We start from the raw sequence: 19,182 nt of genomic DNA on the forward strand, positions 1-19,182 counted from the left end.
TTTATTATTTGATCAATGGCGGATTAACCTTGCTGATTCTGGATTGAGGGACTGGAAAAATGCTTCTTCTATTTTAGCTGCGCATGAAAAAATTCAAAGACACGTTGAAAATTACCATAAGTGTAAAGAATTAGAAGTTCGAATAAAAGAAAAGAAAACCATTGATGAAGAGAACTTACTAGTTATTAGAAATGAGGAGAAACATTGGGTGCAAGTATTAGAACGACTCTTTGCTTTAGTTCAGACGTTAGCTATTCAAAATTTATCATTTTGAGGAACAAATGAGACATTGTTTTCGCATGGAAACGGAAATTTTTTGAATTTCTAGTCAAGTTTGATCCAATAGTGAATGAACATCTTCGAAGAATAAAAGATAAAGATACATATGTGCATTATCTTGGAAAAGATATTCAAAATGAAATAATAAACATCTTCGCCAATGCGATAAAAAAGAAAATTTTAGAATCTGTTATGAAAAGCCAAACGGCTATTTTTCTGGCGACCTTAATTGAAATTAAGGGGATAAAAATCCCTTCTTGTTTTACAGTGTACTACCAACTGGTCACTTATGCTTGGATTCGCCGATAGTTCTTCGGCATGAAACTCATAGATCGTAGTTCTCGATCTTAGAGTTTCGCTTACTGGCTGTAAAACAACAAGGGATTTTTATCTCCTTAATTTTAGAATCTGTTGTTGCCGCAAAATATTATTCCATAATTATTGACTGTACGTTCGACATTGGTCACACGGAACAAATGAGCATAGTACTTCGATTCGTAGACACTAGTAATAGCACGGTTTCTATACAAGAACACTTTTTGGGATTTATAGAAATAAAAAATACCACTGGAGAATTTTTATCAAATGAAATACTAGGAACTCTAGACAAATTTTCATTACCAATACAAGATTTACGAGGTCAAGGATACGATAACGCCAGTAATATGAAAGGTGATGTAAAAGGTGTGCAGCGACGAATTTCAAATATTAACCCGAGAGCAATGTATGTACCCTGTAGTTCACATTAATTAAATTTAGTAGTGAATTGCACTGCTAATACTTTAGATGCCACAGCATTTTTTGACACGGTACATCGTCTATATGTATTTTTTTCCGGTTCGACTCCTCGATGGGAATACCTCAAAAGACACAAGTAATTTTACACTCAAACCAGTCTGTGATACACAATGGGAGAGTCGAATTGACTCATTAAAGCCCCTAAGATATAATTTTGTCCGAAGCACTGCAAGAAATATCTCAAGATGATAGTTTATGTGGATTAAGTGGAAATACCATGAAATTAGATGCGAGTAGTCTTCTAAAAATTTAAGGAAGTTCAAATTTATCGCATCCTTAGTAATGTGGTATAATATACTTTTTGAAATAAACTTTACAAGTAAACAACTTCAGAATACAAGCCTTGATATAAATGGTGCCATAAATTGTATTAATGATAACAAAGAATTTCTTAATGAAAATCCGAAATGAGGATGAATTTGAAAAGATGTTAGCAGATGCGGAAAAAATCGCTGAGGAGGTGTAACGCCTAATTTTGAACAAGAAAGAGTTAGACTTAGAAAAAAAAAAAAAAAGAACCAATTTGTGTATGAAGCAAAGGATGAATTCATAACAGATTTTAAACAAACATTTAAGGTAGATTTTTATTTTTCAATTATTGATACCGCAATTGCATCTGTTGATGAAAAATTCAAGCACATGTCTACAATTAACGAAAAGTTTGGTTTTCTTTTAAATATATATGAATTTCAAAAAATTACTCCAGCAGAACTGCTTAAAAAAGGTTTGATATTGGAAAATTATTTAACACATGATAATTCTAGAGATATTGACGGAACAGATTTATGTAGTGAATTACAAATCATAGCAAGGCGAATTCCAGAAAATACTTCCTCATTAGATGTCCTGTCATACATATGCAAAAATAATTTAGAAAATAGTGTTCCAAATGTGTTTATTACTCTAAGAATTTTTTCGTGGCTCAAGAACCACTCACTGGTCTAGCAATAATATAGAGCATGAAATTGCATCTACAATCAATATAGATGAATTAATTCAAAACTTTGCCAAAGCAAAAGATTAATTTTTCATAATTTTTGTATTCAAGATTCATTTTCTTGCTATACAGATATTAGAAGTAATGATATATGTATACAAATGTATTGGTTTTGATTAATAAATTTTATATATAAATGCTCTTCATGATATTATTTTTATAAATATCCACATGTGTAGGAGTACGTGTGCTTGTGTGAGTATGACAAAATACACATACAGCAATCCCTCGATTAGTGCGCCTAATGCGTTTTTTAAAACAGGCGCATTAATTGAAAACGCACTAATCGAATATAATAACCTATGGTAAAAAGTATAATTCGTTTCTCAAATTTCTTTTTTGAACCTTAATTTTTTTATAAAAGAATGAAGGTATGTCTCAGGGCCTAGGTAAAGGAAAATCATGAAGCTGGAAGACAATAAAACATATTCAGAATATAAATTTTATTATTCTACTTCTTAACAAAGAATTGAGCTAAATTTTGTACGAAAAATATTATACGCCGCCGATTGTTATAATCCGCTTGCAGGCAATTTTTATGACCGATCATAAACAGCGGTATTCCCTTTCCCAAACGTTGAAAGGTTTCGATGTGTAAAAATTAACGATACACAAATATTAGGCGTTCTGGGTCTGAGCTTTTCGACATATTCTCGAATATTATTCTCCTCAGAATATTTCCACTATAAAATATTTATTCATAAAAAATGCTTAGAAAACTAAAATGACAAATTCCAAAAACTTCTCGCGGAACACAGTTTGGGAAACCCTGGTATACATAGTGTACATGGAAGTAATGTAGTATGCCATTAAAAATAACTTCGTAAAATGTTTTAAATCGGTAACTAAATTATTTCATTCTAGTGAGTGATTTTTTAAAATAGTTAGCCATAAAAATGTATTAGATAGAAAATTTTTAAAATCTCTAACATTCATTTTTAAGATGTATATAGGCGCACTAATCGAATTTGGGTATCGAAAAAATGACGCACTAATTACTGCATAGAGACAATGTATAGGGACGCCTAAATTTTCTTTGCCTAGGGACGCCAGATACTCTCGCACCGGCCCTGGTTTGAACTAAGAGTCACATAAACGCGAGAAGAAAAGAACTGAATATAATTTTATCTCCATCAGTGCCTGATATCACTCAATAGAAAATCCATACTATCGAGAGGCCAGTAGTTTGCCTGCTGGTTAACATGTTGTGGTTTCAAGATCTTAGCATGGATATTTGTGGAAATCCTCAGGTCAGATAATTTTTTCGCTATGACGAACATTTTGTCTATGGGAAGGCAGAAGTGTCTTAAAAATATATCACATTGATCACTAGAACAAGTTACTGGATTATCAAATCCTCAGACCCCCGATGGTACTAATGTTCTATAAAGTGCTTCTAAGTTTCGTGTAAAAGGCTTCGATAAAAACAACAAACAGTAACAACAAACTATCATGTTTCAAAACTGAAAAGCATGAGTTGATAGAAAAGAGCTCAGTGTACTCAATACATCTAGGATTACAAAAACTTTAAAGGGATCTCTCAACTAAAGCTCTCAAGTGATGATATACATAACACTTATTATAGAAGGGAAGGGAAGGTTGTAGTTATATGAACAGCAGCATCTTGGACTGCAACAGACGCAACATTTGGACGAAGATAGAAAGTGGATAGTCATTAAGTATCCATAACAGAATTAAATAAATGCTAATTATTGTTATAATTGTAAGAGAATTCTTCCCCAATAGGATAGGAGTTAACGCACATGCCCGTAACATCACTCATCTACAGCATTAAGTGATAGCTGTTGGGATCTGCGCACTGTCAATGATAGGGTTATCGACCACGAACTTCGGAACCAACAGAACAGGGATATTACGGCGCAGCTATCTTGCTTTACTTGATGTGAATCTGTGATTATGATCTATTTACCATAGTCCCTCCGGGATAAGCAGTATAATATTACTTTGCAGATCAATGGCGAATACAGAAGGAGAAATCGCTCCTTTCTTCAAGAAATCAGAGCAAAATAGTATTGCCAATTGCATTACTTTTTCTTAATTGTAATAAACAAAAATGAAATAAAACGTATCAGGACAAATCGAAATAAGTTATACTAACATAAAAACATGCTAGAAATCTTAATAAGTATCACTTATGCTAAAATAAAGTATGGCGCTGTCACAGTCGTAGATACAATTTCCCGACAACCATGTGTATGAGTTGAGAAAAAGTTTCAGTTCGTGTGCATCTTGTTAGACACACTTAGGGAGAGTGGCTTCCTTCTACTTTCCACCATTCGCACCTAAACATATACACAAACGCATTCAATTGACGAAATAATTGAATTAATGTTTAAATAACAAAATCGATATCACTAATAGGATGATTTGAATTAGTATAAAAATAGTAATTCTAATCAATCATTGAATATTTGGGAAGTAATATTATATATGCATATATTTAATATAATATATGCTGTAAGTTGCATCAAAGAATTAGAAATCGACATAAAATTTGTTCGCGTCTAGAGCAGTTATATGAGCGACATAGCATATGGCTTCTGAATACATTTTTCTGAAAACATTTGCGTTCGATTTTCGTGATGAGATGAGGAATCTTTATAGAGCTTTGTCAAATGAAAATGAGTCAGTCATTCTCATATGCAGGTAGCAGCATTTTCTCCTCCATGGAAACTCCATTTTCTTTTCCTCCTGGAAGAGAAGGCAAACACAAGAAGGCAAATAGGCGCATAATTACTTCACTTGGTGGACTGTAGTATAGAACAGTATAATCGCTTCATGGAATCAATCCTGGGGTTCTATGTAATAATAATAATAAAATATTTTCTTTTGTTTAAAAAGGAAATTATTCGATTTTTAAACATATATTCCATATATTTTCTAACTGGCCGGAGAATACTGTTTAAAAATGAAAGAGAAATTACAAAAATCTCAGGAGGTCTTCTATTTAACAGTGAAGTATATTTTGCTAGGAGGAAAGGATGCTCATTTCTTTCTCTTTTATGACAGACTATGGACTGGATGTACATAGAAAGTTTCCCCAGTCATTGCTATTGATTTGAAGTTAGCATACATATGTCAATAGGAAGAACGATGGGACACGAGCTCTTCGAATATAAAGGATCTCAGTTCTATTCACTCATAACGTGAGGAATACGGACTTTTTCAACTGAAGGTGAGTTAGCCGGTCTCATACGAAGATAGGTCCCCCCCCCCTCGGATTTCTTCGTATCCAGGACGAAACAGGCAAATCGGCCAGAGAACAATACATAGCATGTTTGTTTGTTAACTGTGTTATCGTTAATTTTGTTTAAGAGCAAAATGTGGATTACGATGTAGAACGATGGATTGTGTAGAGTACAGTAGTCTCCAGCAATAAGTCGTCGGAATCCATGGAGTCCGAGGACTTATTGCTGGAAATGAAAAAATAGATCAACAATGATCAGGAGATCTGATATTGATCTCCTGCTGGTAGTTTCCGAACGTCAACTCCTAGCAGAATGAAACGTGGTTCTCATTTAAAAACGAAGGGAGATAAGGGAAGTTATACATTGGAACAGAATTTAAATGTGGAGAAACATGTAACATTGCTAAACCTAAACGAAGTTTTATTTTACTTTCTTAATATTGTCTTTAAACTCGACCATGTTAAAAAAAAATAATAAAATAAAACTCCCTTTAGTTTTAGTAATGTTACATGTTTCGCCACATTCAAATCATAAAACAAAGAAAAATAAGCAAAATGGATATTTGGAATTATTCCCGAGGCATCTAAGATTATATGCAATTGCGAGATGAAAGATTAAAAAACATTCCGTATTAATATGAGACCGGCTAAATCACTACCAAAAGAAAACAGAAACTCCTTATAAGAAGGTTCTTCGAGTCCTAGATGCAATTCGAACTCAAGCCTTTTCAAGAAAAGAAACATTGTCGCTACCGATTGAGACAAACACTAAACAATGAATTTCATGACGCTTAACTAGGAATGAAATGCACCTTTTAGTAAAAAACGTGTTCACCGAACAATCATACGCACGACTGGCATCACAAAGAAACATCGTTGGATTGTTTTGAATATGAAAGAAGAAACCACGGCTGTGATGATAGTGTGACTGTTGATTACATGTGTTCTGGCCAGTGAGCCCTTTTTGCAGGAGGAAAAACCCTGACAGTTCCGTATGAGACTGCCTAACTCACTTCAGTTGAAAAGCAGAAACAATCTTCGCTTCCTAGATGGAAACTCTGTATCGAAATATTTATTAATTACTGTAGCTGTGAATAATGCTAATATTTGTGGTAGAAGACTTTTTTTCCTATTCCTTTAAGCGGTAGCATCAATCATTTCATTTAAAAATGATTAATGCGACTAGACTGCACTGTCTTTAATAGTATCTACTCCTATTTATTAGCTTTTCAAGAGCTGCTTTGGAAATGTAATTTAAAATTCTGACTATTAGTGAAGCGATATCGTGATATTCGCCAAAGACAAGATAATTTTACATCCCATTCTCAAATATCACTAATAATAGTCCAAAACTGCTTGCAATTACCACAGGACTTTCATGTGGGTGTGCCATGCATCATCAATCTCTAGTTGGTAAGGCTTGAACTATATTCCTTCGTAAATTTGAAGTCAAGTGTCATCTCCATCCAGAAGGTTGACTGTTAAGGATTTCTACCTCAGATCTATAACATCCTATGTCTGGAGATATGTGTGTGTTCATGGGACCAGTTTGCCTGATTTGACAAAAAAAAAAAAAAAAAACGTCCCCCTCCGGGAAACAAACCATTTGATCGAAAAACAACCAAAGAGCTCGTTTAAACCAACCGACATATGCTAAGGCTTGCAATTTTAACATAATGTATGGAAAATTACAGCTGCATTTTTTCCCCACCAAATTTACTGAATTATTCCTTTGTAAACACTTACAAAATCTAGTTTAATGAAATAATATACAGTATTATGTAAATGACAATCAAAAAGATGAATTCAATCATATGAAGAATACAGTTTTATTATTGCTATTTTTATGTGTGAATTACAGTAATACATATAGCAATAAAAGAAGAAAACGATCTGCCAAAAATCGCTGTTTTCAAGTTGAACATCAACTTTATGCTGTGAATTGATTTGGCATTTTAGTGCTTAGGCAGCGAACAACGTAAACTGCAAGAAAACTTCAGCAGATTAAACCTGCAGAATATACTTCTATTACCATTACACATTGCGGACTTGAAAGAACTAAAAAAAAAAAAAAAAGTAGCGATATAGTAGGCGGACCAACTTGGCGTTTCTAAACTCTTAGGAGGAGCAGCAAAGTATGTCCTGGCTACACATGCGGAGTCAAAAACCCTTAAATATAGAATCAGCACGTGTCAACCCATTTTCTTCGTGGCAGAGCAAAATAAAAAACGAATAAGAAAAGACTGAGACTACAACAAAATGCAAAGCATCTCGCTTTCTCACATGTTTGTTTACGTTAGTCGAGTGCGGCACATGTGGTGTAGTGGATAAAGGTTCGTAACAACGGTTTACGTTTGTTCCTCGCCCATCTGAGTCTTCCTAAGAGTCCCGGTTAATTCTGTGGAAAGCTGAGTCCAGAAATAAACATGACAGAGAACATAAATCTTAAAATTCTTCTGCTCAGACATAACTGAATAACACGACAGTTTTATTTCGTCTCTCTTAAGGCATTGCAGCTCTTTTAAACTCCACGGAGAGATTTATATTTTTGCTTCGGTCAGAAAAGTTGATTTCCTCGTCGGCCTCGGGATAATGAGGGCTAGGTACAAGTCAGAAGACTACATCACTATCAAGCTAACAGGTGGAGGTCCCTGGGGCTTCCGCTTAGAGGGTGGTAAAGGCACTGGACAACCACTGGCAATTTCTAAGGTACCTCTATGTTACTCATTTAATGTATAGCTTAGAGATAGTTTAAGGCAGCACACCAAAATCATATTCATGTAATTTATATGACTGTTATCTTAATAAACACAAAATTAAAAAATCTTCTAAAGCTTTTCTGAGGTAATAGGTGGCCTCTTTTCATTCGGAACTTTTTTAGAAAATGGACTGCACCTTCACGTATCACCATCGCCAAATTTGAGTGCATTCCCACGTCATCTTAAACAAGAGGCGATGTTTGAAATCGAACTTGCCGATACAAAATATGATAATATAGGTTCGTTGTGAATTTAGATTACTGTGCTATGTTTGGGACTACAAAGATAAAGGACAATAAGTAGGTTCGAATGCATGTACTAATTTTTGGTGTTCTTAGTTAACATTTAGTTGAAATTGTTTGCTTCAGTCAGAAAGTCGTTTTTCTCGTTGGCCACGGGATAATATAATAAAGTATTATATTATAGTATCTTATATACTGTATTATAATAAAGCAGCGTATGCCATAGGATGTGTTTAATATATTTATTAACTGAATGCTCTCCAGTCGGTTTGATTCTATTGCGGTTTTTGATAAAGGAGCCTGAATATCTGGGAGGGAAAAATAATCCTTATCACCTCTGCCGAGATTGGCCGATTCACATTCGGCTAAAGATCATAAAAATTTTCATTGTATCCAAGATAAGATTAGAACTTAATTTCGACAATCCAACCAATCCTTCTTCCGAATTAAATATGGTGGTACATTTCACTTGGCACTACACCACTGTTTATAAGGTAATTTAATTATCAGTCTCAACTGCTATTCTGAATCAGTACATAGAATGGAAACATCGGCAGGGGCAGAGCTTCTAAGATTTCAACATAACCACAATTATTGAGTTTCGGCATAAACTAATAATAAATAAAGAAGTGAATTATAAAACTACATTTAAATTTTATGTTTTAATTAAATATAGAATTGTTAAATAAGTTTTAAGTACTGTAATTAAAAATTAAAACTTAGGTTACTTTATATGATGGATGTACTTATAAGAAATCGCATCTGATTCTTCTACCATAACCACTGCAGTCACACAGGTGACATTATCAGCACGTTATCTTTTGGAATGTTTCGATTTCGTTTTTCGGATGAAAATGATTTAAGAATAATCATAATTACTTGTCTTAATGATTTAAATTTCACAGATATAGATTCAAATGAAAAATGCACAAAATTACTTACAACAATCGCAAACACAAGTTAGAATTCAAGATTACAATAGGATTGATTACGATATAACTTAATTTCTAGCCATAGATCTCACAAATACCAAAGTTTGCAGTAATAATGAAGTCACAGAAACTTATGGCGAATTCTAATATTTTGGATAGCCTATAGAAGAGAATAGATGTAAGAAATTAGTCACTATATTTCAAAATTATGTTCTATATGGAAGTCTCTCCCTTCCATGTACGAACAACTTATGACTATTGTTATGTAACTAACTGGCTGAGTGACTAGCATACGCACTGTTTCAGTCAACAGGCTGCCGGTTAGAATCCCGTGGTGAGTATGGATGTTTTATTATTATTTATTTATTTAGGGTGGAAGATAAAACTTCATTGCACAATTAGATGGAGTTCTGAAGCGGTTTGAAAAAGTTCATGTTTAGTCCATCTAAGAATGTTTCTAGATTATGTAAAAATACAAAAAAAAAATTAAGAAATCCCGTAGCCCCCCCCCCCCCCCACACACACACGGTATTAATATACTCCCACTCATGAAAGGTTTACAATCTTTCGTGAATGGGAGTCGCATATTAGAAAATAAAAACCAGTGCAGGCACCTTTCTCTAATAGTGTCCAGACTGGGGCTATGTCGACAAAGAATATCATGAAAATAACTCTTGTTCAACCTCTTGCTTAAAACTATTCTGGAATATTTGTGGAGGGAACATATTACCGAACAGACAGGCTGGAGCTTAGCAATAAGAACCTATTGTAACATCAATAAGAAAATTGCATAATTAAGAGGATTTGGTCACTTTTTAGGTCGCTGCTCCTTTGTGTTCTGCAGAATACAAAAGTTCGAAACTTTTAGGAATTAAACTTGAACAAAATGCAATTTCTGAAAAATTATCGCCGGAGGCGTAAAATACAGTATTATAGTGACAAGACTGTGGGAATTATCTTTAATTGTTAGGGGGGGGGGGGCAGAGACTCACCAGTTGTTAGATTGCAGTAAAGGCGTTAATATTACTGTAATTACTTGTTTACCGACATGAATAAGCAGAGCGAATTTAGATGTTTTTATATAAAACGACGTTTTGACTTTTGAGATATTGACTTATTTCTAGAACACTTATGTTACTTTATTATTTGCAATAATACGAGTATGTATCACATCTTTTCTTAAAATATTTCGCACATAACCGTTCGTTGTCATAATTCTCCTCCCGATCCTTTTTTTACGAACATTTTTAAATGGTTTCGTGAAAAATAAGTTTTTATGTAAAGGTTCTGGGGTTTCATGAAGTTTAGGAAACGCTGTTACAAGTGATAAACGATTTTTCTCTCTCTTGCTCTAGAAATCAAGCCATGTTTGATTTCTAAAGCAAGAGAGATGGAATTATCTCACCATCGTACTAAAATACTCAGAGGCGTAGGAACCGTTTGGCATTGGGGCAATTGCCAAGGGTGTCGGTGTTAGAAGGGCACTCGAGGTAGGATATTTTACCAATTATTGAAATTGTTACACTATAAAAGGCGGTTAGCTACGAATTTGTCAAGGACGCTAAAAGTTTAGCTATCCCGCTGAAAATACCATATAATGTACGATAGATTTATAACCTATTGTAGGTAGGATTCTCATAAATAAAAAAAATATATATATATATATATATATATATATATATAACCGGAAAACTCACCCCACCTTTGGAGTCGCTCATACATTCCACACTAAATAACGAAGCAAAAGCAAACCCAGGAAGAAAGAAATTCTGGAAATATATTTATGGCCTTATCAGAACGGATGCAACCGAACTCTCTTCTCAGCCAACAGACCTTAACTATTGGCTCGAAACAGACATGGATTTCCATAGGGAAAGCTTAATACAATATTAGGTATAATATAAATCTCTTATTTTATTCAAGAATTTTGTTTGCACTGACACATTGAAATTCTTTTTCTCTTTACCCCTTGTTCATAGACATATCTCTAGTATAATCCAATGTACCTGTATGAATAAACGATGAGGTAGTTTTTAAAAAATATCCTAAGCAAGCCCGACTTTTCTGTATTTTTCTATAGAAATTCGCAAAGTTCAAAATTCAAACATTCTGAAATTTAAAGTATTAATTTGGAAATTAAAGTATTTCAGCTAGTTAGGGCTAAACGCTGGCAGGCGATATAACTTGATAGTATAATACCATTATCTTTCTCTCTCTCTCTCTCTCTCGCACATCCACAACCATGTGAGTGTGTTAAATTTGCCAGCCTGGTTTGGTCTGATTTAATTGTAATTAGAGTCAAAGCAACCAAAGCTACTGGGAGCTCGTATACTATGTTATTCTTCTGCTTGTGTTTTGCAGGACAGAACCGTATTTTCAATGAGGAATGTAGAAACATAAGTAGAATAGTAGGAAGCAGATTTGGTGTCGGTATTGTTTCAAACGTATTCCGAGAAGGATACTTTTGGGTGTGAATCTGAGAGAAAAAGAAAAATATATCATATGGAAATAAATCACGGTGTAACTGAATTTAAAAATGCATACACAGAGAAAGAAATTACCTGATTTATCACAATAAATACGTGTTAATTGTCGCAATATTTTCCCTCCTTTTCTTTAAACATGACTTCGCTCTTCATGGGATCGTAATAATTGATTTCGGGAAAGGAACAGCAATCATCCGGCATGAAGTTTGATCGATGTAGCTTTTGCCAACCAAACTTCAGCATGCTGACGACTGTGGTAGGCGTTTTGGCAAAGCAGGCTGCCGCGTAAGAAGAGAACGTGAATTGCCTTCGCATTCTCTAACCATATCCAAATTATAACGAATTGAGAAGCTACACAAAAAAACACAGAAATTTTTGGCACATTAAATTGAAGACTGTCTGAAGCGCTGGTTAAAGAAGTGATGCTATTCAACACTTGCGGCTCAGTAGAAAAATCAATTATGACCAAATATTTGATAAGTTTCAGACAGAATGACCAAGGATGTTCGGTATATCAGTCGTTAAATTTGTCCGTGTTTAAGACACCAAATAATTCCCTATATATAGGTTCAAAGGTTTTTTTTTCTTCTAATTTTAGAGCTGCTTTCTTGGGAGGGGGGGGACCGATTTTACCTGTAGTATCACATCCAGTTAATACATGTAGAACACGAACTTGGCTGCATATACTGACAAAAATTCTGAAGAAAAAGTAATCTGAGCACCTTCGTATGTCGCAAATGCAATCACAATAAATCCAATGTCACATATATCCTCTATTTCATTAGACATAACTTCGTTGTTCGATTGGCTACTACGTCCAAATGTTTCGAATCATTACCGAAATCAATTCTAGTTATGAAAATGAATCCTGTATGAAATCCTGTACATATATATATATATATATATATATATATATATATATATATATATATATATATATATTTAATGAACAGCCTATATTTCTATCCACTGCATGGAAGTAGTAGACCCGAAATCTCCCATTGCGGGAAATTTTGGGTCTACTACTTCCATGATGACCCAGTCCATATTGGGAGAGTGTCACAAACATCCATGCCTACGGGGGATTCGAACCCGCAGTCTCTTGGCTGGAGAGCGGATACGCTAAACACTCGGCCAAACAGGCTGGCACGCACACAATAAAAATCGCATATTCCCCCCACCTTTTTTTTTTAATGTTAGTAGTTCATAACATTAGTTCTGTTCTGGGGAAGGGGGGGGTCGTATACCATGTACGGTATAATTATCACTCGCATCCTATGCTACTATGAAGCTTAGGTTACTTTTCTGGTGAGTCCTCAGTCAACGATTTATTGTACCTGAGCACTCTAAATTCCCAATCTTAATTTGCTCTGATGAGCACTCGTCCTATTACTTCCCCTTCCGCCCGGCTCGACTACCAGTACAGATTGAAAGTAAACTATTCTAATTATTTAGAATAATATATGGAATCTGTAATTCATATCTGTTTGATTATAATAATACGGGGAGAAAATCATTATATAAAACCTCTTGATCTAAAGTACAGGATTCAGTTTGTATAACATGGTGCAGTGAGTCACAATTATTTTTTAGCATGCAACCTTGGTCATAGTTAAAGGTTACTGCTCTGTGCTCATAGAGCAACAACCTTATTCGGAGGTTAAAATGTGTTCATGGGCAGGGCATAATTCAGTAATTATGCGAATTACGTCAGTATAATTGTGTACGATTGTCTACTTCCATTAAAGTGGCTAACATTATAATTAGTTTCGTTAAAAACTGCGAACTGCACGTAGCATATTTATCCCATTTCAACACTGGCTGTTATTTAATTAAGACAACACAGTTTATGCTTTAAATTAGGTGCTTACTAATTAATAAAAATGAACGGAATTTAGTAATGCAAAGCATTAAAAGTGAATGTGCTGCTAAATGTAACATCGCTGATAAAGTCACTGGACAGCGAATATAAATTCCACCAAAATCGCTAAGCCAAGTGTCACTGTTAAGAGTGTACGTACAAAGCGATAACAAAACAAAAAGAACAATTGGGGAATTTGGTTGTAGGTGGAGGATGAGTTTAATCAGTTTTTGAAACTTGTGACCCTGACAGGAAAGGAAGTTACCACCAGAGATCGAGTAACTCGAAGCCGGTCGAAGTTAGGCTTAGTTGACTTGAACTTAAGTCTACCTTCGGGCGGCCTAGCACAAAGGATGCAAGGGTCACTTCCACTGAGCTACACAGACCGCTACTTAGAGCAATGAGTTTTAAGTTAGAAAAAATCAGGAAAAAGTTTTAAAATCTTTAAAAGGAGGGCTTAAAATTTGGGTTTAAATAAAAACGTACAACGATAAAAATTTGTGTGTGTGTGTGTGTGTGTGTGTGTGTGTGTGTGTGTGTGTGTGTGTGTGTGTGTGTGTGTGTGTGTGTGTGTATTATAAGCACCCATAAATGTGTGTATATATTATACGTCTTAAAAACATATTAAGTTAGTTAATCTATTTCTGTTTAAGTGACTATATCACCTTGGATTAACTCTTCTTGAATGCTGACGGTGTTAAGTTCCTTTCTACTTATTTTCCAATAACATAAATCATTCTCATAAATATAAAATCAATTTCTTTATGTTTAAAAATGGTTTTACACAGGTTTTACAAACAGCAAAAAAGCTTACATTTATTGTCCAGTGATGACACTAAAGAGAACTTGGTTCATGATTATTCTAAAGTAAGTTTTAAAGTGACATCACAAATACTCAGCAACAACATAGCTTTGAATTATTTTAAATACAAAAATAGCTCTTGTCAGTAAGCCAAGGACAATGAGGAATACACAAGCAAAAATACTCGTGTCATGAGAATATGTTAATTTGACATGGAGCATATCAAAATAAAGATGACCGATATTGCGAACCTGGTGGACAGCTGTTTTAGATCAGCTGAAAGAAAAACTCAGGTTGTGATGAATTTTATGTTTTATCATAGATAACATAAAAATTTACTACATTTCTCATCATTTCGCAAGCCTTGCAATACACAGAGATAAGGTCCCAGTAATATCTCCTTCGATGCCGATTATTGCCATAAACAACTTTGATAATTCAGATTCTCAAACAAGAAAAGAGATTTCCTTGAAATAAATGACAACCTCGACTCTTCTCCACATTCAAAATTACTGCACCGCAAATATATATATATATATATTTTTTTTTTTTTTTTTTTTTTTTGCCCTTCAGTTTCTTTCATTTTGCCTCACCGAATCCCAGATGCAGTGGAGTAGTGCTACCGAAAACTGATCTAAAGAATGATGCGTTTCCATTGGGTTTAAACACCTGAGAACATTTTCACAGATATTCGACAGGCATTGAGCTAGTAAGTTTAAACAGAGGATGAAACAGTATTTTCTTTCTGAAACTCATATTTTTCCTCCTCCACATGAAACATAATCTGGCTTGTAAACACACGCAAGTGGTAGATGCAATACAGTGCCACCTCACAATTTTCAGCTGACTCAGCGATAAATCTTAACATTACCAATAAAAAAATTAATTAATTAATTAATTAAAAAAAAAAACAGATTATAAGAAAAGGAACATCCCTGAATATTTCTTTTTTTCTTCATGACATACTTTTTTTTTTTTACAATTAGGCAAACTATTATCCGTAAACAGAGTAGACAAAGAATTATTTAATGCCACATGAAAAATATTTTAAATTACAATAGTCTATTCAAGCATTACATGTAGTGTGGTATAATAACAGCACCAACCAGTGTAAATATGTCTATTCCACACATTTGATAGTTTTACAAACAGTTAGTATCGGTTTATTAATTTGGTATCATTTTAATTAATAAAGATAAAAGGTATTTCTTTCAAACGTATTTTCAACAATAAGACGTATAGAACGGTAATTTTTTTTTTCATTTTTGTTATTTTCATAACACCAAATGCTGGAATTCAACTTAATAACAAATGTTATTGCATGTGTATGCTGCAGATAAGTTATGAATTGCTGAGAACTAAATAATAAACGTTTTGAACACCACGAAGCCATAAGCAAAGTCAAAAAATAAACGAGAAACATTTCCTGACTCTGAAGTTTTCTATTTCTGTTCTACAACCCCTCGAGAGAGTTATCATTACGCTAACCTAGCTTTACTAATGTGTGAGTGGTATATTCTGGGCTTCTGGTGTCATTGATCCAATAAAATTCGTAATTGTTCTAAGCTGACTTCAGTCTTTTCATTTGTGTTGCTAAGATAAGAAACTTGAGGTTTAAGAACAGATGATCGGAATCATTTGAAAAGCCCACTTCTATCACTGAAAGAATTTGCAGAAATATTTTGCAGGTGGGCACCAATAAGTGAAAAAGTAATAATTTTTTTAAAAAATAAATAACTATTTTACAAAAGCGTTCGCGTTAGATTGTTTAATAATCCACTCGTGTGCCATTGAAATATTTAATTTTTTTGACGTGGAGTAACTTTAAAGAAATGACAAGTAAGTTAGTACGTCTGAAAAGTGCATGTGTGTGCGAGAGAGAGAGAGAGACTGAAATTTGATATCGATGCTTCTATTAATGGATTATTCAAATATAACCAAACACGAAGGTCTACGGGAGTTGCTGACAAGTCAGTATAAAAAGTGTGTAAAAAAACTGTGACATATAGGTGAAAAGGTAGTGTCTTCTGACACTACCTTTTCACCTATTGTCACATGATTAGCGTCGAGTGATTATTCAACCGTATAATATGCATTTGATTAAGACGAATGAATTCGACAACAGCGCTCACTAAAAATAGATCTTTACCACCAACTGAAATTTTCCGCGTTCTGTTCTTGAACTGTGATGTCCTCCATCATTCGGAAAGTCGAAATCTTGCCTTATCAAGAACACAACTGTGACAACTTTTAACCATCTGCTTCGTAACAAGACAAGTACGTATAAAAATGGCATTCCACACAACACGCTAATGAGTGCTTCCCCGTCGACTAGAAATAAGAAATAAAAACCATTAATGACTACTATTTTAAGCTGACAGCGGCTGTCAGCTGAAGATTATTTCAAGATTCCCTCATATGATCGAGTGCGTTTCCCAAAAGAAACATCTATACACTTGCGACCATTATCAACAGACAATATTAGCTGCTTTCATGTTTACACACTAAGTAAAAAATATCCCAGGATGTGAAATCAACGTGTAGTCAGATTTTTTTTCCCCACGTATAAGTGGATATTATAAACATACCCAAGTTGTGATTAACTGATACTACGTTTTAACCAAAGTTAAGAATTCAAGAAGAATTAATTTTTCACCAGTAGCCCTAAGAAATAAATTCCAAACAATAAGGTTTATTACTCAACTTTAAAACTATAACTTTAAAATTTTCATTCATAAATTTTATTATGTAATGGGTTTCAAACGTTAATTTGCAGGTTTTCCCGCCGTTTTCCGTGTTAACTTATAGTTTGAGTTACCAGACTCCACTCCCCGATCCATGTTTCGGTAGATTAATATCGATATTACAAAACTTCTTTAAAACTCCAGAAAGAAACTTAATTTTATCCTTTTTATTACAGAAAATTTTTCGGTACTTTTTTTACAGCCGACTGATATTTCGATTACCGTATTCCCTTCTTATCTGCGGTCAACCCCGGTCCGAAAATATTAAATGGAAAATTCCAGAAATAAACAAAATTATAATTATATCGGCAAAGTGGATATTATATCCAACATTATTTCAAAGCCGAATGTTTGTAGAAACTATGAAAGTTTCGTAAGTTGACCTGAGAGCTTACAAGAATACATCCTCGGCATCTCCGAGTTGCCTTAACTACTAAAGTCAAGTAGTGCAACAATCCTCGGGGATGCCGAGGATTGTATTCGCGTAAGCTCTCAGGTCAACTTACGCAACTTTCATAGTTTCTACAAAAATTCGGCTTTGAAATAACGTTGATCTAGTATCCACTTTGCCGATGTAATTTTATATCGCAGAAATGAAGCCTCATGGCTCTTTTTTTTAGTAATAGACAATTCATAAGTTTTAAATTGAACGCCGTTTTGAACAGTTCTCAAGATCGACTGTCGCGATATTACGGCGCTTGTGTTCAAGTAATTCTTATTTTACTTAATAATGGCCCCAGACTGCAAGAGTAGCGATGCTGGCAATTCGGATATGCCAAAGAGAAGCCGTGAAGTGCTTCCTTTTAATGAAAAAGGTGAAAGTTCTCGACTTCATAAAATAATAAATAAATAATAACAAAAAATGTATGCTGAGGTTGCTAAGATTCCATTCACATTCAGATAACTTTTATTACAGTATGTTATGTGTTCTATTTTATTATAGTTATTGTTGTTAATCTCTTACTGTGCCTAATATAAATTGAACTTTATCATAAGTAAGAAAAAACACAGTGTATATACAGGGTTCGGTACTATCCGCGGGAGGAGTCTTGGAACGTATCCCCTGAGGATAAGGGAGTACTACGGTATGCAGTGCTTATCTCTAATTCGGTAGAGAATCCAAAGACATAAATAATTTAAATTTATCATATCCATGACCATGTTTGTTTGTATATTTATTTTAGATATTTATATGATCATACTCATATCATTTTTCAAGTCCATAATTCTTCTTTCTCATCGTCAGATACCGGACTGAGTTCCTAATGAATAAGAAATATTTGCCATCCGACTCTATCTCTGTCATCTCTCTGAAGCTCGATAATTGTGACCTTTCCTTCAAAGACTGTGTTCATAATTCAGTTAGTGCTCAGACCACTGAAGAAACCTTAATGCAGAATACGCATCATATATGCAAAGTACTTGATCACGTGCGTTACCACATGTTCTCGGCAACTATTTAAAAATGCTGATGGTCAGTAATCGTCAATAGTGTTCATCACAATAGGGAAAACAAAGGATCTTTGGGAGTTCGATAAAGGACTTATTGTGGGTGCCTGTCTAGCTGGCGTGATTTTGAAACCAGTAGTATCAAAAGGAAGGACAGATATTCTGGATGTTTAATCAGTGTGTGTGTGGGGGGGGGGGGAAAACATACATTGCTTCTCTAAGAGGCGTAACTATGATCCTAATACCTGTCAGAAACGAGATTGCCGTCGGACAAACAGGAAGTTCTGTTTATCCGTACAAGCTAAGAAGGCTTGTACGGACAAACAGAACTTCATGTGTGCAGGCTGTTTCCGACCCAAGTGTCACCAATCAGTGAGCGGGGAGTTGAAGAGGATCAGTATTGGCAGTCGCATACCTATATGGAAACCAGTGATTTCTGTGAACCAGATAGTTCGTCTACAGTGGTATCAGGAACACCGTGACAGGACATTAGAAAAAACGTCATGTGGTCCGACGAGTCACGGTACAACTTGTTCTGTACCGATGGTAGGCACACAGAGTATGGGGAAAGCCCCCCCCCCCCATGAAGCAATAAGCCGAGCTTGCCTTGTAAACACAACTTCTG

General features: G+C 34.6%; 1 protein-coding gene across 1 annotated transcript in view; it reads left to right on the top strand.

The window, feature by feature from the left end:
* Positions 1-7,584: 7,584 nt before the first annotated feature.
* The window catches only part of LOC150095857 (uncharacterized), a 141,566-nt gene continuing 129,968 nt past the window's right edge, over positions 7,585-19,182 (top strand). Inside the window, exon 1 of the mRNA XM_090409293.1 lies at positions 7,585-7,991. Within this exon, the coding sequence (XP_090265419.1) occupies positions 7,875-7,991 (117 nt within the window). The 5' untranslated portion in view covers positions 7,585-7,874. The remainder of the gene's footprint in view (positions 7,992-19,182) is intronic.

This window comes from Typopeltis vanoorti, chromosome 19 (assembly GCF_054136105.1).
Source record: "Typopeltis vanoorti isolate ZY-2024b chromosome 19, IOZ_Tvanoo_1.0, whole genome shotgun sequence".
Classification (NCBI taxonomy): Eukaryota; Metazoa; Arthropoda; class Arachnida; order Uropygi; family Thelyphonidae; genus Typopeltis; species Typopeltis vanoorti.